General features: G+C 38.0%; 1 protein-coding gene across 1 annotated transcript; it reads right to left on the bottom strand.

The window, feature by feature from the left end:
- Positions 1 to 21,339: 21,339 nt before the first annotated feature.
- LOC121968432 (brassinosteroid-responsive RING protein 1-like) lies at positions 21,340 to 22,078 on the bottom strand. Its single transcript, XM_042518810.1, has one exon. The coding sequence runs from the start codon at positions 22,008 to 22,010 to the stop codon at positions 21,498 to 21,500; it is 513 nt and encodes a 170-aa protein (XP_042374744.1). The 5' UTR covers positions 22,011 to 22,078; the 3' UTR covers positions 21,340 to 21,497.
- Positions 22,079 to 23,090: the final 1,012 nt, after the last annotated feature.

Genomic DNA, 23,090 nt, shown 5'->3' with positions numbered 1-23,090 from the left:
TTAACTTAGGATTTAATATTTAATCCAAAACCTAAATCCCTAAATTCTAATTTCTTCTCCCGAATCCCTAATCTCGCGCGAGATCCCTTTTCCCCGACGTCGATCACCGGCCATTAGACAACGACGCTGAGCTCATGATCGCTGATCGACTTGGCACTATCGCCCTTTGCGTGAGGCTAGGTCACCACCTCTAGTTCCCCTCACCTGATCGTTGATGCCGCCTTCCTCTCCATTGCGACATTTGCCTTCCTCCTCACTCGAAGCCGCGGCCTATCTCTATCCCCTTCTCTGTGTTGTTATCAACCACCACAGCCGACGCCAGCCGCCGCTGCTTTGCTTGATCGCGTCGCTGACTCTGGGAGAAGGCGAATCAACAAGGGGATTAAGGCAATCCCGTTCCCTTGCTTGTGGAATCGAAAAGAGCAGTACTTGCATCAGAAAGGTATACCACCTTTCTTCACTGAATCTTGTGCCAGGGAGGTTCGTCGCCTTCTCTACTAAGGTACTGGGTGATCGGAGAGCCGAGCCACCACCAGCAGGCCAATCCTCTCCCATCTCCGGCTACACGAGTGCAAGAAATGGTGTTTAGCGCTGTCGAAGCAATTCTACCTCGTCGTTACTTCTTCTTGCACTTGAGGGCTGCCTCGATCGCTACTGGTTCCGAGTGGGGAACTCCTTGATCTATGCTGCTGCAACGGAAGCCATTTACCAGGTGACTATGAATTCAAATTAGGGTAAGTTGTGATGGTCATGAAGTGATTAAGATTATGTCAATTGGTTTTGGTTGTGATGATCTATCTGTTCGGGATTAGATGAAGCAATGGGTCATTGTTCTGGGGACCTCCTCCATTTACCCAAATTCTTGAAGCTGTGAAGGTTTTGGGTAAGCTGGAGTTTCTGTTGAGGTGAGTTTGTATTGTGGATTAGGTTTTATGTAACTCCTTTGTGTATATTCTATTTTCTGGATTGAAACTTAGAAGAGTTGGTGTATGCTTGACTATTGTAGTTCTGGACAGTGGAGTGTAGCACTGTTGAGCTACTGGATTTGCTGCCATCCGTCAAGGTAAGTGTCTACCACTAGTTTTCTTCTTAGTGTGAAATAAATTCATGGTTGTTTGGTGTATTGGATTGATTTCATTATGGAATTGGAAGTCAGTTTGCCTTTTGGTGATGAATTGGTGGAGTGTTGATGATGGTATTGGGTTAATATAGTGTGTATCAGATTTCATTTAAGGTTGTAATCTGTGTAGTTTGGTTGATGAGTGTTTGATTGTGCGAACTCATGGATTAAATGATGGATTATTTTGGGTGGATGATTATCATGATTTAATGTTTGTCATTGGGATCATTAGATTGATTATTAGATGTGGGGTGTTTAGTTTATGATTAGAAGGATTTATGATGAGTTTGGATTAGTGTTTGATTGATGATGAATTATGTGAGTTGGATTTAAGATGTGTTGATTAATGAGTTTTGGATTGATTAATAGATTAGGGATTATGTTGGGATCTAGAAGGAGTGTGATCAAGGGTTATTTGGAGGGTTAATCAGAGATCAGATTTGAGTGGAGTTATCCTGATTGAGTAGGGATTTTATTTAGCTATTTTAATTCATATGAATTTAGCTAAATAAAATATATATATATTGATTGATGCAGAACCTTAATATGGGACGATTATCACGACGTGAGATTTATTTTGGACGCGATCTACAGATAAAGGCGGGTATTTCTTCCTTTGCCTCTATGTAGATTTTCTTTGAGCTTAGTGCATGGTTGTTATTTGACGGATTAGGTTACTTTACCTTATATCGTGTTCGGTTGCTGTTTTTCCTGCTTGTTACTTTTGCTTGAGCTTAGAGATGATCCATTTAATTCATATATAGTGTCAACTCTTGATATCTACTCTGTTGTGATTACATGTGTAGAGTAGGTCATGTAGGGATTGTCGGGCTGTTAGTATTACCATGCTGATTGGGTAGATGATGTAGACTGCACGTAGGCTGGTACGCATGATAGGAGTCATCATGTTGACTATACGTTTGCATATCGTATGTACACACGTATTTGTTATGTACTTTTGGAGGAGTTGTGTTGGTTGTAGGTTTCTTGTATATACACGCGTCTGATGTGTTTACCGGAGGATACATGTTGATTGTACTTATGTTCTAGGTACATGTGTCTTGTGGGGTTATTGGAGATCTTTGGTTGATTATACATGCGTAGTTGTGCGCATGTGGTTGGTGGTATACGTGGAGGTATCATGACGATTATACTCATGTTGGAGGTATTTATGAGGTTTGGGGTTGTTGCATGGATGATGATTATATATATATATATATATATATATATATATATATATCATGTTCATCATTCATTGCATCTGATGACCATTGTCTCCCTTGTGGTGAGAGAGTCGTCAGTTGGTTTGGTTTAGCACCGCACACTCGGCCACTCATGGGTAGTGGTATCTGGAGCAGTTGCCGCTCGTCCTGTCGTGCCACCCGATCACGAGGTTTAGTGAGATCCGGCGTTGTGAGCAGTCACGGACCCTGATGCTATGTAGCTAGATAGCTACTAGCGGACTGTCCGCCTCGACCACTATATAGTGGGCTGGAGGGTAGTACAATCGTCACAGACCCAAGCCTCTCGGCCATACTAGGGTTGTGGTGTCTGGAGAGGTGTCGGGGTGACCATGGAGCATGCATACGCAGTTATTATTCTTGCATTTGATGCGCAGTGCATCTGCATTTGCATACATGCCTAGTAGTTACTAGTTGCATGTGAGTGTCGTTGTTGCACTTGTTTGAGATATGATTGTTGCATATGGTTGTCATGCTGCATACATGTCATTTATTTTACATGTATATGCAGTTGTATTTATATTGCACAGGTGTCATGGGTACGTCTGTTGCAGATCCGGTGAGTTTACTTATTATTGCACCATGTGTCGATTCCAGATTGGGTATGTATCTGTCATCATGTTAGTTGTGGTTTGTACAGTTTATATATCAGGTTATTATGTCAGTTATGTTTAGGTGCATTGATTATGATAGTATGATCATGTTCTTTATTCCCTACTGAGACTGTATACTTTTGATCTCTATGTTTGCTTATGGACCATGCACTATCTTTTCTATTACCCATTGAGTTACCTATACTCACCACCGCATGTATACATTTATGTTTTCAGGTAGCTTGTAGATAGTTGGTGTCGCTCGGAGTATCCTGTCTGCCGGGTCCTACGTCACATCCGAAGATCGTGATTGTTTTCTTTTGTATATTCTTTTCTTATTTCTGGCATTGTATTTGTGTATATCCATGTGGCTATCTTATGGTTTTGGTGTTGTATTTGTTGTATAAAGCCTAGCCGGCTAACAGTGTGTTGATTGTGTTGTATTAGGCTTTCCGTTTTCGTTTTTCCGCTGTGTTGGTTTTTAGTACAGCCGTGTGGGCTGTTTTATATATAACTGCGTGGTTGTGATTGTTTCATTCCAGCCGTATGGGCTGTTATTATAACTGCATGGTTGTGTATATAAATATTCCAGCCGCATGTGGCTGATGTATTTTTCTTGTATTGATGCTTCAAATTGTCACCGGTACAGGGGAGATGCTGTCGGATTTTTGTCTGGCAGAGACTCCTTTGGGGCGTGACATTACAACCCATCAAAGATATAAAAAAACACTACATAATTTGTTTTCCCTCAAACAGAAATTTAAAGAACACCTGAAATAATATTTACAACTGTTTAACCGAATGGCCATTGATGCTCCTCTGGTTACCTTAGAAGTCCAGGTCAGTGTTTTCTTGCAAGGCTTAATCAATGGATTTTTTAGGTCTTTGGTGAAAAAGCCTCTAACGAAATTTAAAGAATTACGAGTTCGGGCACTTAAGTATATTCAAGTCGAGGAAGTCTAGTCTGCGAAGAGAAAGAAAACTCCAACTCTAGCTCTTGTCGCCATTCATCCATATCGTAAAATCCCCTCCTCTGTCCTTGCAAAAAGTGAGTTTATGAATCGAAGGGGGAAAAGGTGGTACAGGTAGTGGAGATAACCCTGACTCCTGCTCTCAAATCTAATCAAAGATCCCCTGGGTGACTTAATATTGTGTCAACCATCAATCAACTACTCACTCTATTCAGGATTGCCAACAATATGCGAGGGAATTGAAATGAGTAGCTGATCAGCGGAACACCAATAGGAGTTGACCCAACAAAAGAAAATCTTCTAAACCTTACAAACGTCATAACCATCATGATGTTGATCAACCCATAAGTCAGCAATCCCATTCTCCCTCAAAGGAACCCCGAGGTTCCTCCTGGTCCTACCAAAAGGCAGAAGAAAAAAATATAGGAAAGAATAAAATTGATGCTCAAGGGACTATTGATGCTCAAGGGACTATGAACATGATCTCAGATGGTCCCATAGATGGAAACTCCACTCGAGCCCGAAAGTCTCACAGTAGAAGGCTAGAAATTTATGTCATCAACACCAGTCGAGGAAGAGAATAAGGTCCTTCCATAAATTTTAGACCCAAAGATTTGACAGGAATTGAGATCCCCCATAATGATGTTTTAGTAATCGAGGCTTTCATCGCCAATTATTGAGTAAAGAGAGTATTTATTGATATTGACAGTTCTGTCAACATCATTTTTAAAATAGCTTTCAATTAGATACAGCTGGATGGAGAGGAACTTCGTCCTATACACACCTCTCTGTATAGTTTTCACAGGGTTTTGAAGTATAACCTGTCAGAAAGATTAACCTCTCCCTTTCTTAGGGGAGGAGCTACTAATGCGAACTCGACAAATATCCTTTATTATAGTAAACACCACTTCTACCTACAATGCCATGCTAGGGAGGCTGGCATGGAGTACCTTCCAAGTGGTAGTCTCAATTTTTCATCTGAAAATCAAATTTTTGATGGGGAGCCGAGTTGGTGAGGTAAAGATGACTAGTTGGTGGAGAAGAAATTCTACGTAGATATAATCTGGATCGACTCATGCCAGTGTTATACAACCTGCAAGTGCATGGTTGTCGTCAAGTAATAAAATATTGATCCCACAAGGACTATTGATTAAGCATTAGTTAACTTCATCCAATGAAATATCTAGACAATCAAAAGGGTATTCATAAACACTAGAAAGAGAGAGATTGAGAGAAGAGAGAGAGAGAGAGAGATAAAGGGAAAGAGAGAGCACAAGTGAGTGAGGAGAAATGGAAAGGTTGGTTTTAGGGGTGAGAGATGCTAGGATTTCGATTTCATTATGATGCTAATTAATATCCCTATACATTGTTCACCTACCTATCTCTATGCTTACACTCATGTAGGGATTCTAACTAAAGCCCAGTGCAACCCCACATAGGTTGCACCGTAGAGTTTATCCAAGTTCTAACACCATTAAGTAAAGAAGTAACTCTACAAAGTTCAGTTAAAGGGATACCTAAGGGCCCCCCAATCATACAATCGCTAGAGTTATCCGATTTACTTCCAAATGATATATTAATGTAATTAAGTAGAAGAGATAACCTAGAAAGTCTGGTTAAAGGGATACCCTCTATTATAAGACCCTTTGGTCATACAATCCTAGATTACACAAGTCACTTCCTAATATTAATTTGAGGAAAACTCCTAAAATTCTAATTAATATCCCTAGGAGAGAATTGATCCCTATTTAAAGGGAATACCTTAGAAAGTAAGAGATTCCCTCCATCACAAGGTCTCACAGTCTTACAATCTAAGACACCTCCTCTACACAGTGATTGATCCTTTACTTCTAAATGTATTGACCTTACATATATTACATCAAACACATACAAAGCACAATACACAAGAACAAGTCATAAAACATGTCATAACACAAGAAAATATCCAAATACATAGTTCATATATCAACATCACAACATAACTACTTCTTACGTACATCCTAGATATGGAGAATCTACTCTATTGCGAAAGATTTACAAACAAGAGACAAGAAATTAAGCAATCTATAACTTAGTAAATGAGATAAAAAGAGGAGAAAGCTTATCAATGCATCACCGGTCTTCTTGCTTTTCAATCCTTGCATCGGAGGTGAATGGATCATTTGATTTAGCGAAGATGGAAGTCCTAGAGCTCCCCAGGAGGAGAACCCTTCCCCAAGGAAAGGAGAAGATTCCCAAGATAAAGATGAGTGAAATGGGCAAAAAATTCCCTTATATAGAGAGGGGGCATGACCCCCTCATGTTCTCCACCTAAGTCGTGTCTTTTGGCACGACCTGGGCATGGATAAACTAGGCAAGAGAGGCACGACCGTGCCAATTGCCATGGGCACCCCCTGATTTGCCTCTGGAAACTTGCCACGACCTGAACCTATTTTAGTTCTGGAAGTATGGGATGATCGTGCTATTTAGCATGGCCGAAACATGGTTTAGCTGTGGAAGCGGGACATGGTCATGCGTTTTCACATGCCTGCCCCTTGTTGGATGCTACTGGGAGGCACGACCTGCCCCTGCTTTGCCACGAAAGATGTCACACGGGCATGCCATGGGCACGACTAGGTTGCTAGATTTTTATAATTTGCTTCAATGTGTGTCTTTGCTCCATTTTCATTCTTAATGATGTCCTGTTAATTAAAACATGCAGAGAGCATATCTTTAAACAAAATAGGATGAAAGTATGACATAATAATGAAATATGGTATAATAAATATAGATTATATTCATGAAATATAAGTAGATATGTATTAATAAATGCTTAGAAATAACCTATGCACATCAGCAAGGCTCATTGAAGGCAAGATAACGTTGTCCAAGCTGTCCAAGAGATGTCGATATCCTGACCATAGGAGAATCATAAAAGTGTACAGATTCATCCTAACCATCCAAACAGGGTCACTCAAGTAGCTACCAACCTCCCTTTAGGGCTTAAACAAGAACTAATTATATGTCTCTCACATAATTATGATGTCTTCACCTGGTCATCAAAGCGCGTCACAGGTGTTTCCCCAACTGTAATGGTTCACCGGCTAAACACACTACTAGAAATTTAGCTCATTCAATAAAAGAAGCAAAATTTCTCGCCATAATAGGATCAGGTGATTCAGGTGGAAATCGACAAGCTACTTGGCTCGCTAATGCGTTGTCAATGTCTAAAGCGGAAGGCAAATGGAGAGCCTGCATCGACTTTCAGGACCTCAATAAAGTCTCTCCAAAAGATTATTACCCTTTGCCCTGCATTGACTAGCTGGTGGATTCTACTTCTGGTTGTGAACTCATATACATATTGGATGCTTATTAAGGCTATCATCAAATTCTCTTAGCTTTGAAAGATCACGAAAATGTCAGTTTCATAACCACTAATGGAACCTTCTGCTATACTATCTTGTCGTTCAATTTAAAGAATACAAGAGCAACCTATCAATAACTCATAGATATGGCCTTTTAAGCATCAAATTAGAAGAAATATTGAGGTGTATGTTGATGATATTTTAATCAAGCCTGTCCAATCTAGGACCCTGATCTCAAATATCGAGGAGATATATCTATGCTCTGGCAAAATGGGCATAAACTTAACCCTAATAAATGTTTATTTGGGGTCAAAAGTGATAAATTTCTTGAATACATAGTGAATGAATGATGAATTGAGGTGAACTCCAAGAAAATCTAGGCACTCCAAAATATGCCTCCCCTATAACCTCAAGGGGGCACAATGATTTTTCAAGCTTATTACAACACTTTCACTATTCAACTCCCACTCATCTGATCGGTGCCTATTCTTTTTTAAGGTATTGAGGAAAGCTTCCAAGTTTGAGTGGGATGTAAAATGTGATGAAATTTTTACCAAATTAAAAGAGTATTTGTCCCAAATATCTTTACTCTCCAAATCGGTGATAGGAGAAATGATATAGGTATACCTATCAACATCCAAAGGAACAGTCACCGTAGTTTTGCTCCAACAGGAAGATGGTATACAACATCTCATCTATTTTCTAGGCCACTAGTGTAAGGATGTCGAAAGTAGATAAACTAATTTAGAGACATTAGCTCTCGGGTTAACCCTCGTTACCCGCTGACTGATGCTATATTTTCTCACTCACCATATCATAGTCCTTAGCAATTATACTCTGGGTTGGGTGATAACGAATCCTAAAGGCTTTGGGAGAATGATTAAGTGGGCCACTGAATTGAGCGAATAAGACATCCAATATCAGTTACAGACAGCCATTAAAGCTTAGACCTTAATGCATTTTCTAACAGCAGTTCCTAACTAGGGAATAGATAGACTTGGAAGATTTATGTGAATGACTCCTCTACCTAGCAAGATAGTGGGGTCAAGATATTATTAATCTCTCCTAGAGAAGATGTTCCCCAACTTTCTATCTGACTTGACTTTTGGGTGTCCAATAACGAAGCTGAATATGAAGCCTTACTCATAGGACTTCAACCAATGAAACAGGTCAAGGCCTCCCGAGTGATCATCTATATAGATTCTCAGTTGGTTGCTCTGTAGCTAGAATGAAATTTTGTAATGAGAAGTAATTGATTACAATGATATACAGACATTTTTGAAAAGTTAAAAGGTAATTTCCAAGAGGTCACTTTGTAGAAGATTCCTCGAGCAGATAATCTAAAGGCAAATGAGTTAGCCAAATTAGTGAGTACACTAGTAAGTTAGAGAACAGATGATTGTGTGTCTCAGACTTTACTGGTTTCATAGATCGACCAAGCCTCAATACGAGATGAGCCTACCGATTAGAGAAACTCATCATTACTTATCTTAAGAAAAAGATTCTACCTATTGATCCGGAACAAACCCAACATCTCAAAAAAGGGCTCCCCATTTCACTTTAATTAGGGACATATTGTATAGACGATCCTTCTTGCGCCCCCTCCTCAAGTGTATTGGTCTAGATGATGTTGATTATGTCATGAGGGAGATTCATGAAGGCATTTCCAGGAATCATATTGGAGGGAAGTCAGTCACTCAAAAGCCATAACTAGCTGGGTATTTCTGGCAAACAATGTAAGGTGATACTGCCCGATTCATCGCAATTTGTATTCATTGCCAAAGTCACTAGAACCTCTCTCATTGCTTGACAAAGTTCTGGAAGACCTCTATTATATCAACTTCTTTTGACTAGTTAGGCATGGATATTATGGGTCCCTTTCTGATTGAGCCTAAAAAGAAGAAATTTCTCTTGATTGATTTTGATTACTTTTCCAAATAGGTCTGGTTAAAGCTCTGGCCTGAATAACTGAAGATGCAGTCAACAAGTTTCCGTGGAAGAATAGTGTTTGTTGATATGACATCCTTCACAAGCTTGTTTCAAATAATGGCAAGCAACTTCAGGGTCAACGACTAAAGGAGTGGTGCAAATGATTCAAAATCCAGTAAACCTTCACCTCAATATCCTACCCACAGAATAATGGGTAAATTGAGATGGTCAATCGAGATATAGTTTGTGGACTAAAAATCAAGTTAAATCATATCAAGGGAAGTTAGGTGGGTGAGTTGTCGAGTATTCTATGATCCTACCGAACTATTGTTAGAGTGTATACTAAAAGCCTAGCTTTTGTAAACATTTATTTTTGAAATAAAAGAATCACATTGGTCAAATGTCTACATTTTATTTGGTAAGTGTAGTTGTTCAATTAATTTATATTGTAGATAACATAGTGTGTGGTGTCACTCACAGAAGATCATGTTATCAGTTCTTTATAAATTATAAGCAGTTGCTCACGACTAAGATGGAAAGGAACAAACCATTGGAATAGTCATAGTGTAATTAGGTATTAGTTTATCTTGACTAATAAATTACACTAGTATACTCTAAGTGTATTGAGTAGGACCATTTTAGGTAAGTTCTTTTTATACTGATTTAATAAAAGAACTAGATCTTAGTTATTATGGAAGTGTGTGCTCTTAATCCTAATATAATAACAAGCACATATATTTAGTATTTATTTCATTAACTTATCAAAGGGTGAGATTTAGCTCGATAAATCAATAGGCCCGATAAGTTGAAAAATGATATTACTTATAGTGTGTGTTGTTGATTATAGAAGGAAACTGTGTCCTAGTTATCTAGGTTGAGAATGCCCCCAAGAGGAGCTCATAAGGATTATCATGTTAAACCCTGCAGGTGGACTTAGTCCAACATGACAATGAAGTTGAGTGGTACTACTCTTGGAGCTAGATATTAATTACGTGAAGTTGTCAGTGACTTACTTAATTAGTGGGCATTCGTTATCTTAAACACAGGGAGATTAACACACTCATATATGAAGGAGCCCATAACGTAATTTGAGATTGGTGCGGTAGTGCAATAATAACTCTCTAGTGGAATGAGTTATTATTGATAAACTTGAGTTGTGTGTTCGGGGCGAACATGGGATACACAAGCTCATCGGAAGGCCAAAACTAATTTCTTCTCTAGGTCCCTGTCGTAGCCTCATTAAAGCCTCAAGTCCATCCATATAAATCCCTTCTTGGTGTCCAAGAAGAGGTCGGCCCATGGCTTGGTGACCAAGCTAAAGGGGTCGGCCTGTAACGCCCGCCCTCCCTGCTAACCCTAAGGGACGGGACTACGATACTCTATGTACAAATTTTTCTTTTTAAAACAGCGGAAGACTTAAAATAATTCTCTTAGTTTATAATAAAAACTTTTATTTTGTTTTCCCTTTCATCAAATCTGAACTACACTATCATAGCCTCAATAACATGATATCAAAATTAGTAGAAACATAACATCAAGTCACACATACGGTACTACAATTCATGATACCAAAGCATAGTTCTTTAAAAGTTTTTAAAGCAGGTTCTTATTTGGTTGCCTAGCCACTGCTACACACATCTCCTTGCCTCTCCTGCTGCTCCTCTAGCTCATCCAGCTTTTTCCTTTATCTGTGGTACAAGGACAGTAAGCTGTGAGCACTCATGGCTCAGTAGGTTCCTTTCCTACTCACTAAAACTGAAAATCATAGTATAATCAAAGAATGTCTCAACATGGCATCATTTCAACTAGTCATGACATAATGTAACATACTCTTTTAAGCATATCATGCAACATGAAGAAATCATAACTAGTCATGGCATATCATAGCGTAAAGCATAGCATGAAGCATAACATAATCGTATCTAATCATGGCATATCATCATAAGGAGTCATGGCATATCCTACACATGGACATATCATGGAACATAACATAATCATATCTAACCATGACATATCATAAATCATCATAAGGTATATGCAATATGATTTTAAAAAAAACATGTATCCGAAAAACATGTGTATGTCTCATGATCTTTAAAACCATTTCTTCTTACATATATACTTGAACATAATCTCAACTTAAAGGGGATCTCGACTATGTACCACTTACATATTGCGCACAACCTATGTAGGTCCAAGGTAGCAAGTCTTGAACCCTACAAGGCAACATACTAGGCCCGAGTCTTACTCCATCGACCTAGGGGCACTTAGGAGCCCATCCCTAATGAGGCCCGAGTCTTATTCCATCGACCCCTGGGCGCTTATGGAGCCCACCCTTGGTACAAGTCATATAAAGTAAAGTACATGTCATACTTATACATATCATACATCATAAAAGTATGCATCACTTAGGCATACATCATGTCATAAAAGTATGCATCACTTAGGCATACATCATATCATAAAGGTATGCATCACTTAGGCATATATCATGTCATAAAGGTATGCATCACTTAGGCATACATCATATCATAACAATATGCATCACTTAGGCATAGATCATAAAAACATGCATATCTTAAGCATAAAGCATATCATCAAGCATGCATAATTTAACCACATAGCATATCATGAAAGCATGCATATTTTAAGCACTAAACATAGCATCAAAGCATGCATAATTTAACCACATATCATAACATAAGCATGCATATTTTCAGCTCATATCATATCATCAAAGCATGTAAAATTTACCCACATATCATAACATAAAGCATGCATATTTTGAACTCATAACATATCGTAGAAATTCTCATCTTGTATAGCTCACAAGCATACATGTCTAAGCATAAAAGTGTATCATGTGCTCATCCAATCATAAGGAACAATGTAACATGATTAATTTGGGTACTATGCTTCCTAATCCTTTGGGTTCTTATCTTGGCCGAAACCCTCTTAGGTGCCAATTCAGGTTTTAAACAACATCCAAGCATGTAGAACCTAATTCATCCACATATCATTTTCATAGGAAGTATTATAAACAAGATTTACTTGGACTCTAAGTTCTCCAAATCCTTATACCTCATTTGGCCGAACCTTAACAAGTGTGAAACAAGGTTCTAAATGACATAAAGCATGGAAACCTTAACCATATTTATAGCATTTGTTTCAAGGAATATGGTAAGCACAATTGAGTTAGTTCCTAAATCCTTTAAGCCCTTAAAATTATGTCATGGCCGAAAGTCACAAGTACTCATTTAGGTTTTCAAGCAAGCATACAAGCATGTGAACTTACTCTAACATCATGTATAAATTTATAAATGGCATCATACAAGTGGTCATGGCCGAAACTTCCCTTAGCATCAATTTAGGTCACTAACAACATATAGCATGTGAATTTTTAGCTTTCTACATTTCATATTCCATGGAGAGTGACATGAGCATGTTCAATGTAAGTTCTAGGGTTTCTAAGGCATGTATCCCTTCATGGCCGAGACTTTAAGGTGTCCATTTGAATCATAGTTAAATATATAAGCATGTGAACACAATCAACATGTTATCTCAATTTCATAAGAAGCATCTTTAACACATGAGGTCTAAATTTTAAGGTTTCTAGGTCTTTAAACCTTACATGGCCGAACCTCATCAAGCATGGAATTTTTTCAAATGGCGTAAAAGCATAGAAAGTCATAACACATTTCATAACATGTATAAAAGTCAAGCACTATAAGCATACATTTAAATTGTGTCTTAGGTCTCCTAGGTTTTTCCTTTCTTTATCTCATAGCATATGTTTCGCCGAAACCTTCCAAGTCTTTAAACTAGGTTTTAGGTGGCCTAAAGTATGGAAAACCTAAACAAGTTTTATGGCAAAAACATCAAGGGAACTATACATATAAGTTTGGTTCACAAACAAGCTAGGACCCTTGTGGTCATAATTATCATATATCATGCAACCAATTTTCCTATACTCTAATTAAGCATGGGAGCATCAAACAACTTTCATATCTTATTGTCATGGAGGTTTTGAGCATGTAAAAAAAATGTTTAAGCTATTCTAAACCATCCACCTTACCATGGCCGAAACAAAAAGTGATGTTCATGAGTTTCTATCAACATACAAGCATGCAACTCTTTAAGAAACTCTATATTCTATCATATAAACATGGTAAGTTTAAATTCAAAGTCTTTCTAACCCTAAACCCTTCCTTGGCCGAAACTTGTGAGTGGGGTACTTTTGGTTCCAAGTAACCTTCAAGTATGAAAATAAAATAATGGATCCTTAACCATTTATTTAGAGGGTTTTGTGCAAGTTAGGTAAACAAATAAATTCCCTAGCCCTTATAAAACCTTTTTGGCCGAAACTCTAGAGTTAGGTACATCTCTAATCCAGCATCACATATATATAAAAATATGAGAGAAAACCTTCTTACAAAGCATAGAAAAATTATCATGAATCAAGGCTTATATTAAACATTCCTAGGATCAACAAGTCCTTTCTTTGGCCGAATTTTCACAACTTTGTTTCTAGGTTTTAAAATCCTCATAAAATCCAAAAACACATTAAAACCACTTGTACCACAGGTGAGGGGATACTTACTTCCTTTTTGCTTGTGGTTCTAAAGTGTGGTGATGGAAGAAAGGGTCTCTTCTTCTTGTTCTCCTCCTTTGATTTCCCTTGGTAGCCTTCCTTGTATCCTAGGAGGAACCTTGTTTTGGGGGCCGAAAATGGAGGAGAGGGGGCTGAGGCTCTCGGTGGTGGAGAGGAGAGAATGAGAGAAATGAGAGAAAAATAAAATCTTCTCTTTACATGCTCCCTTTTATGTTAAGGGGGAAGAGGTAGCAAAATTGGTTTTTGCTTTCCTTCTCCCTTAGCCCCTTTTTTTTTTTTTTATTTATTTATTTGTTCTCATCATTCATGATGAAACAAGGGGGAATGAATCCCCTTAATTGTTCTCTTTAAGTCACGGCAAAGGGAGAGGAAGAGGAAGAGAAAAGAAGGAAGGCAAGTTGCCTTTCTCTTGCTCTTTTCTTGCTTTCTTTTGGCTAGCTTTTACTCTCATCCTTATCATGTGTTTCCCTCCTTTGCTATCAATATATCATTCCTATCCTAACTGGTTATTACCCATTAATCCTATCATTTATATCATGAGAGGTTCAAGGTTCAATCCTTGACCACTCCCTATTTTTATTTCTTTTTATTTCTTTTTGGTTCAATATTCTACTAATATTTTTCTAAGGCAAATTCATCATTCTCGTATCTATCTTAAAAGCTTAGTGGGTGTTACACGGCCAGTCTCCTTCACAAAGGGGCCGACCCTTTACTTGGTGTCCAAGCAAAGAGGGGCCGACCATAATATGTTAAATAAGGAGGGGTGTTTTGAATTTTAAAATCTTCTCTTTGTAGAAAACTACAAGTTTTAAAAGAGAGTTTTTAAAATATAAAACTTTCCTTATTTGAATTAGGCCACATGATTTAATAGAAAGTTTAAAAGTTTTAAAACTTTCCTTTTTTAACCATCCTCATGGTTTTTAGAAAAAAGGAAGAAAAGTTTCAAAATTAAATTTTTCTATTTTTGTAACAATGTTAAAAAGGAAATTTTAGAAGGGAAGTTTTAAATTTTAAAACTTGGTTTTAATTTTTAAAACTTTCCTTTTTTAACATCCACATTGGGAAATTTAAAAGAGAGCTTGTAAAATTTTATAAGAGATTTTTCTTCTTTGCTTATAAAATTTTTACAAAAGAATTTCCATCCTTTTAAGTGGTCGGCCACCCTTGCTTGGTGCCCAAGCAAGGGGCTGGCCAATCAAAGATCATCCAATCATTGATTTGGTGATTGATTCAATCAAGAGGAAAGAAAAGGAAAAATAAAAAGCGGAAAGGAAAAATAAGAGGAAGATTTTAATTTTTGTAAAATGTCTTTCCTTATTTCCCTTGGGCAAGTAATATAAAAGAAGGAGAGAGAAGGCCTCATGATATAACAATTCTTATTCTCTTGTTGGTGCTACTCTTGTGGTCGTCCCTCTCCCCTCTTCCTTTCCCTTTGCTCTTTTGTTCCCTTAAGGTGGTGGTGGCAGAAACATAGTGAAGGAGAAGAAGGCTATTGGGTGGTGTTCATCTTGGAGAATCGTCGCCCACACGACGTCCAAGGCGAGGTGAGGAATACGGCAGAAGATCTCGAGGTCATTAGCATACAAAGAGAAGGTATAACTAGTAATTTTCTTCCGCATCATGTTAGTTATTTTTCTTTGTATGAATTCCAAACACAAGAGGCAATATATTCTAGTTTTTCGGATTTGTTATTCGAGTTTGTGTTTTTGTTTTCGAATTTGTGATTCGATTGTTCTTTTTGGTTAAACCTAGAGTTATATAAGGAAATTAAATATTAGCTTTCCTTAAAAGGCTTTGTCTAGGAAGTGGTGGTTGCTCCCATATCTAAGAAGGTCTAGTGCCTTGCCATGTTTAACTTGGAAGCCAATTTTGGAAATTAATATTTAATTGAATTTATAATATAGGTGGATTTAGATCAATAGTGTTAAGTTCCGCTTGCGATCCAAGTCTAAACCATTAAGAACAGATAAGTTAAATTTGGAATCAATAATGTTAAGTTCTATTTGCGATTCCTAATTTAACTTCTAAAGAACACAATAAGTTATTTAGGAAAGGTTCGACACTTGTACAAAATTTTTGTATAGTGGAATCGGTATGATCTTCCTAGGACTAACCAACAACTATGCCTCAGGAAAGTATAGCAATGACTCTTTTCTATCCTATTTATGGAGGGGAGGCAATCATCACAGTAGAAATTGGGGAAGAGTTAATTCGAAGAAGAACTTATAGATATGATAATTCTAAACAATGACTTATGGATTTCAACCTGATCATTGAGACTCATGAGTGAGTGACTGCTTGACTTAAGGGACAAATGAGTACCGTATCGTCTTGTCCTTTTCATGGCCTAAGCCCCCCTCCCCTCCCGAGTCAGACATAGTTGAGGTTAAGATCCTCTAGACTATGGTAGCTGAATCTCCTTCGCATAAGGGTCGAGTGAATATCGTATCGCCTTATCCTTTCAAGGCTCAAACTTTCCTTACTTAGACATAGTCAGGATCAAGATCTTCTAAGCTGCGATAGTGGATTCCCTTCGCATAAGGATCATGTGAGTACTGTATCACCTTATATTTTTTAGGGCCCAAACTCCTCTGACTCTGACATAGTCATGGTCAAGATCCTTCAGGCTGCGATAGTAGACTCCCCTTCGCACAAGGGCTGAGTGAGTATTGTATTGGCTTGTCCTTTTCAAGGCTCAAATTCTCATGACTCAGACATAGTCGAGGTCGAGATCCTCTAGGTTGTAGTAGCGAACTCCCCTTCACACTAGGGTCGAGTGAGTACGGTATCACCTTGTCCTTTTCAGGGCTCAAACTCTTCGGACTTGGACATAATCGGAGTCAAGATCCTCTTGCTGCGGTAGAAGACTCCTACTTTGCACAAAGGTTAGGTAGATACCATGTCTTCATCCTTATGATGGCAGTGGAAAGCAACATATTTCCTAAACTTTCATTATGTTCAAAAGAAAGTACTACTACAAAGGATAAATCCCAAATCAGTACATCTCAAAAATCTATGGCATCTTCATCAAGGATGCTCTCGTTGATTTTTAGCGGGTCAATGGCTTACAGGGGGGAGTCAACATAAAGCTTTACATTCTCTACCAGCTGCTTAAGGGCCATCAATACCATGTTGCACCATTCTAACAAGACGGGTGGTGACCATATTATAGAACTCCTCTGATCGCATGAATTCTTCCCTTTTGATGACCTAGCGCTTATCCTCTTCTGGCTGATACTCCTCAGGCTCGGACACCTTGCGCTTCAACTGGTCCTTCTAGGTTTCAAGCGCCACCATAGAGGATTGCAGTTCCACCAGAGAGGCCTCTTGGCCTCACTCTTCAACTCGAGTATCCTTGACTGCAATGAGGGTGACCTCCAACTCACATTGTCGGACTTCCTCCAAGGCCATGTTTGGCTCAGTCTCCTCTCGAGTGGCTCCCAATTCCACTTTCGGGAGCTAGAGCTCCTTCTGGTTGGCCCCCAAATTAGCCTGGATGGTTGCTACCTTAGTCATAGCATCCTCCAATTCTGCTTGATGTGTGGCCATAGTAGCTGTCATTGTGTTTATCTCTACCTGTAGTTGACTCATCCTATGCACCGCACTAATCCTTTCTATCGTTGCCTCTACTATTCCCCTCTTTAGTTGGGTGATTGTCGTTCGATCAGAAGCGGAGTTAGCCTGTTATTGCTTTAGGCGATCGATCTTTGATTGCACAAGGTCATCTCCTCTTGAGCCATGATCAAAACTTCTTGAGAAGGGGCCACGACTAACTAGGTCTTTAGTTCAGCTATGCATGCATGTAACTCCCGCTTGCCTTACTAGATCTCGGGGTATCACTGGCTAAATACTATTAGCTAGGACATATGCTTAACCCCATTCAGTAAAAGTTCTCGTGCTAAAGCTTGGATGGGAATGCCCTTGACTGCTTCTTTGGTGTCCTTCCATCCGATAGCCATTGGACTATAGAGGGTGAGATCTAGCCTATATTTTTCTTGAACTAGTTCTTAGCATAGCTCCACGGTGACCCAGACACCCTCTTCACTCAACAAATACCCCCGATGATCTACAGAACTTAGATCTACAGGAGCATGTGAAGTACTCACCCCCATACGGGAATTTCCCAACTTTGTTGGGGGCATGAAAGTTGTGATCCTAGGAGATAGTAGGATGCACACTAAGGGAAAATTAGCCATGACTGGGCCTCTCTTTGACCCAATTGGTGCACAAAATGGCTAAACTAGCGAACGAATCAATGGACCTAGAGATTCAGCTGAGACTCGTGTGGGGTCAAATGGACTCTAGTGGCCAGCCGAGGGTTTAGATTGGTGATGCATTTTCCTTGAAATTCTAAAAGGGGCCTTCGATTCCGCAGATGAAGTTTGTCTCGATGCACTAAATCGATGAACTAGAGATTTCCTCAACTCCCTTGCCGGGCTTGGTGCTCTCGCCACCGATTGGGGAATCACCTCCATTGGAGTTGCAATCGAAGTCAGAGGTGCTCCTTCCTCGAGTTCCATCTCAATAAGATCACCAATGGTGGCCCTGTGTACCTCTAATTCTACTACAGTGAGTTTCATCACCTTGTTTAGCCATGCCCTCATCATCATGTTGGTTGCAAAAAATAATATCCCTTCAATTAAATATCAAAACTTGTGATGATAAGAATTCTTACCAAATAAAGCCTTGTGAGGAGTCGGCCTAGTGCTCAGCCCAAACATATGTAGCATTTCTTCCTTAATTAAGACATTGATGCTATACTGAAGTATCTCCGCTCCCGGTGGTAGTCCTTCAAAGCGAGAGGTGGGGGCAATTCTCGCTACCAACGGGTCAGCCAAGATATTGGACCCAGGGGTTTGATAAAGAAGAATTAGAATTTCCACTACTTGTGTAATGAAGGGAGCTTCTTGATCATGTTAATCCTGGTTTTAGAGAAAAAGAAGAAGACTTTTTTTCCATCTTCCATCCTTCATCTTCTTTAGGTAAAAGAAGAAATAAAAGATGTGAGTAAAAAATAAAATATGATACAACAGAAAAGGATTGCCACCCCAGTTAAGATGCGGAAGGAATTGAGGTCAAGTTGTGATAATGGAATATGAAAATATTGTGATATTTCGATAAAAAAAATTAGGATAGGAAAATGCAGTCCACTCAACATGTGACTTTGGAAGAAGTCATAAAACCTAGAGGAGGATGATCTGGTCAGTCGTTACCATTCTGAAGCCCTAGTAGATGATTAGCTGGAATCCCATAGGTAGTTCTTAACCAATCCAGGGATGCGTCGGTGAAGCTTGAAATGGTGGATATATACTAGAGAGAAGAAGAAGATTCCCCAGCTATAGAGTACGCTTCTAAACTACCAAAGACTGATGAAAAGAAGAATTGCAAAGTCGAACTAAAACAACTTACTAAGTAGAAAGGAGAGCTCGGAGACGAAGGACAACTAATGCAAAATGAACAATTGTGTGTAGGGACATTATTACCTGGCCTAATATAGCCTGACTTGCTCAATAGGGACCATTGGATCTTTGATGTTATAGGAGTGAGACAAATTTCCAACTGTAGAATCAAGCGCATAAAACAAATCAAATTCAAGTAATCATTACTTGGTAAAAAGATACTTAGTAATCTCTACTATGGGTTATATCACATTAATGTGATGCGACCTTGGAGATATACTGGTGCATTTTGGGTTTGGGAATCGAGACGGATGACACAAATAATGTGTTTAAAAAGAGTGACTGCATTTAAAGATATAAAGATCGAGACGTGCTGGGATTTAATGCGTAATCTCTTTAGAAATACACAAGGGATCTGCAACATAACTTAAGCAATCAAGGCAACTAGAATTATTTCGATCACACAATAGTCCAATTTATCAAACTCTCGCCTCCATCGACTAGACTTGAAAGGGTGATTTGTGATCCAAAGGATAATTAGTGAGCACCACGTGGATAAGAGAAGATTGGTAACCCTATTACGATGGTTCCAGCAAAGGGAAATTGAGCCGACCCCTGACTCCTTAGTACCCCGGCTTCTTGGGCCCCACCCTATCTTCTCAAATACCCTTGACTCCTTGACACGCTGACTTCTTAGCCTTCCGACTCCTCAGCATTCATTCTCCTTGGTGACTCAACTTGGAATTCGAGACTATTTCAGGAAAAGGATAATTATTATGCAAATCGTAGATTAATTCAGGAAAAATATAATCACCATGCAAATCTCAGATTATTTTGAGAAAATACTATGAAAGTCTTAGATTATTTAAAAAATTAAATAATGATAACATGGAAATCAAAACAGATGGAAAAAGTTTATTGTGTCCTTATAAAGGATAGCTCATTCCGACATCCAAGGTACATGCACATATATACAGCAAAACCCTAATATTACTCTTTTCTTTTTTGTGTTCTAATTTGAGCATCGGAGTGATTACACCAAGGAATTCCTGACCATCATTCTAACTTTTTTCTTCTTATTTGCCATTCGAGCTTATGGAATCACATCATCATCCTTATTGTCATTTAGTAATTGACAATTAAGTTCGCAACAAAGTCAACTCAATAGAGATTCACTTGTTAGCATTCATGGGTAGGATCATTAGAGTTGATATTCCACTATAAAAAAAATCCCTACAATACATCGTAGTTAGGACATCCGTAGTCATAAACTTCTTATAGAGATTTATATTCCACCATATCAAAAGTTAAAAATCTCACTCCTTTTAATAACCTCTCTGCACTATCATAAATCCTCTCTAACAATTTTTTTATGACGTCACTGTCAATTTACTTATTTTTATTTATATGTTTTACTTATCTTTATTTATAATTTCAATTACTATATATAATATTAATTAATATTTTAATTTAATATTTATAATTATATTAGTATTTTAAATTCTATACACTTATTTATGTAAAAATAATAATTTGATAAAAATAAATAATATTTAACAAAAATATAAATAAATTAAAATTTTTAAAAAATATTAAATAGGACAGTGGACCCTTACGCACATCAAGAGGAAGAGCATAAACCCTCTTTAAAGTTATTTTTTTAAAATATAAACTCGGTCCTAGAATTTTGAGATTGATTTATAAAAAAAAATTTATAAACCTCACTGGTATAGTGGAGATGAAGTTTATAATAAAAAATTTATAACATAAATCTCATATATAAATTCCATTACATATGCATTAAGATTCAATGCTTAAGATATTTTTAATAGTTAAACCTTTAGAAGATATTTTTTTGTTGCCCCCCAACATGTCATATCAAAATCACGTCAAAAATAAAAAAATTTACTATTCTTTTTACAATGATAAAACCTCTCTATAACTTTTTTTTATCATACATTATAAATCATTTAACTTTCTATATTACAAATTACAAATTATAATATAACACTATTTTATCATTAATTATGAGCTTATCTAGAAAAGAAGTAGGTTTAAAATTTTAATACTAGTTTTTTAATTACAAATCTCAAATTTCATCTCTATAATAATTCAAAAAATTTTATTAATTTTTTTTATTTTATAAATCTCGCACAAAACTTGTATAGGATATGCTTAAAAAAAAAAGTTCAACCGCATGTCAAGATGTATATTTAATAGAATGAGATTTTCCACTTGGAAAGTTGGACCAAATCTTGCATGGGTCCGCTGCCATTAGTTGAACGGGTCTACCTTTGACGGCCGAGGAAACTTCGCCACTTGTCATCCTCCTTTGCGGGCAGCAGGTCTGCCCGGCACAGAGGGCAACTCGCCTGACCCGCATCGACCCACCTATCGATGCACTCCACGTGGAATCCATGGGTACCGTTCTGGAGCTTCCGGACCTTGTCCTGCGCCGCCAAGTTGCCTAGGCAAATGACACACGTGGGTTCGTTGTCCTCGTCCACGTGGCTCCTCCATCCTAGGCTACCGAATTCAACCACTCTCAGCTGCCTCTTGATCTTGAGAGGGCTGGCCGGCACAAGCTTCGACATCGGCGGTGAGTCTCTGGCAGCGGCATCGTTGTCGTCGAGGAAGTAAAACTCATGCTCTTCCCACGGGGAGATGATCGGTTCGGACGAAGAGTAAAGGCCAAGGAAATGGAGAACCACTAAGGCGGAGAACCTAAGGTAGCCGAGGTAGAGGAAGAAGAGCACTATGGGTTTCGGCACCGCATCGTACATGTCACAATGAAAGCGCATTTCGATTAGGTGGTTGGCTGCTCTTGCACTCTGACACAATGAGTCGATTGGGAACTTGATTTATAGACAAGTTAAAAAGTCATCTTATTATAATCGAAATGTGTATTTCTGTTGTTACATTATGGCTGTAACTTGATGTCGGTCAACGGTTAGTCTTACATGGAGGTAGAAGTGTTTTTAGCTTTTTCTTATGTTCGTTTATTTCAAAGGATGGATAATAGAGAGATGGATCATTTCAAGGATTCTCAGAAAAGAAAAACAAAATAAAGAGAAAACAATTAATTAGGTGGCCATCTATGGAACAACTCACGGTAACAAGAGAGCTAAGGAAATCTTCGGTCCGTTCAATTTTGACTAAAATGAATCTGTCGATGAATTATGTGATAAAAAGGTGATTAGTTCGTCTTAGTATCCCGTCAATTCATTCTTAGATCAATACGAAAGAGATAAATCATGGGAGACTAGTAATCATTAGTATAGATGGTCAAGATATGAGAAAGACATATTTAGATATGTCGAATTTCGATCCTAGGATCTCATATGATAATATCTCAGACATTAAGTTAATTTTGAGTCTAAATTAGACGTAAAAGGAAAATTAAAGGAGAGATATTTTTGATTCATGGAGTAAAATAAAGGAATGTGAGAGGAAGTTGGTTATGTTGAAGACTTAGACTTTGACTTAATTTGTCATTTGTTTGTTTGTTTGTTTGTTTAATTTAGTTTATTTTGGTGAGAAGGTTATGATCAACTTTGACTTTGACTACAATTAAAAGAAAAGGGTAGGTGAAGGAGAGTGGAGGAAGACTGGAGTATATTATTTTTGGGCTATAAATTTCTCTGAAATTCAGAAACTTAATATCTCATAAGTTGAATATAAATATTAAATTATAGAAAGTGAACTATATTTCCCTATGAGAAAGCAAGAGAAAACGTTAATATCTCAAACCAAACGTTATTTGTATTTGATTATAGATTTTGATATTTAAATAAAAAATTTAAATTAGATCTTATATTTATATTTGATTTGTGTGTTTGAGTGCTTAGGAAATTATGAATATACATCTAGAGAAAATTTGA

Source organism: Zingiber officinale, chromosome 3B, assembly GCF_018446385.1.
Source record: "Zingiber officinale cultivar Zhangliang chromosome 3B, Zo_v1.1, whole genome shotgun sequence".
In the NCBI taxonomy this organism is placed as follows: domain Eukaryota; kingdom Viridiplantae; phylum Streptophyta; class Magnoliopsida; order Zingiberales; family Zingiberaceae; genus Zingiber; species Zingiber officinale.
Note: the sequence above shows the minus strand (reverse complement) of the source record. Positions and strands in the feature narration are given on the sequence as shown.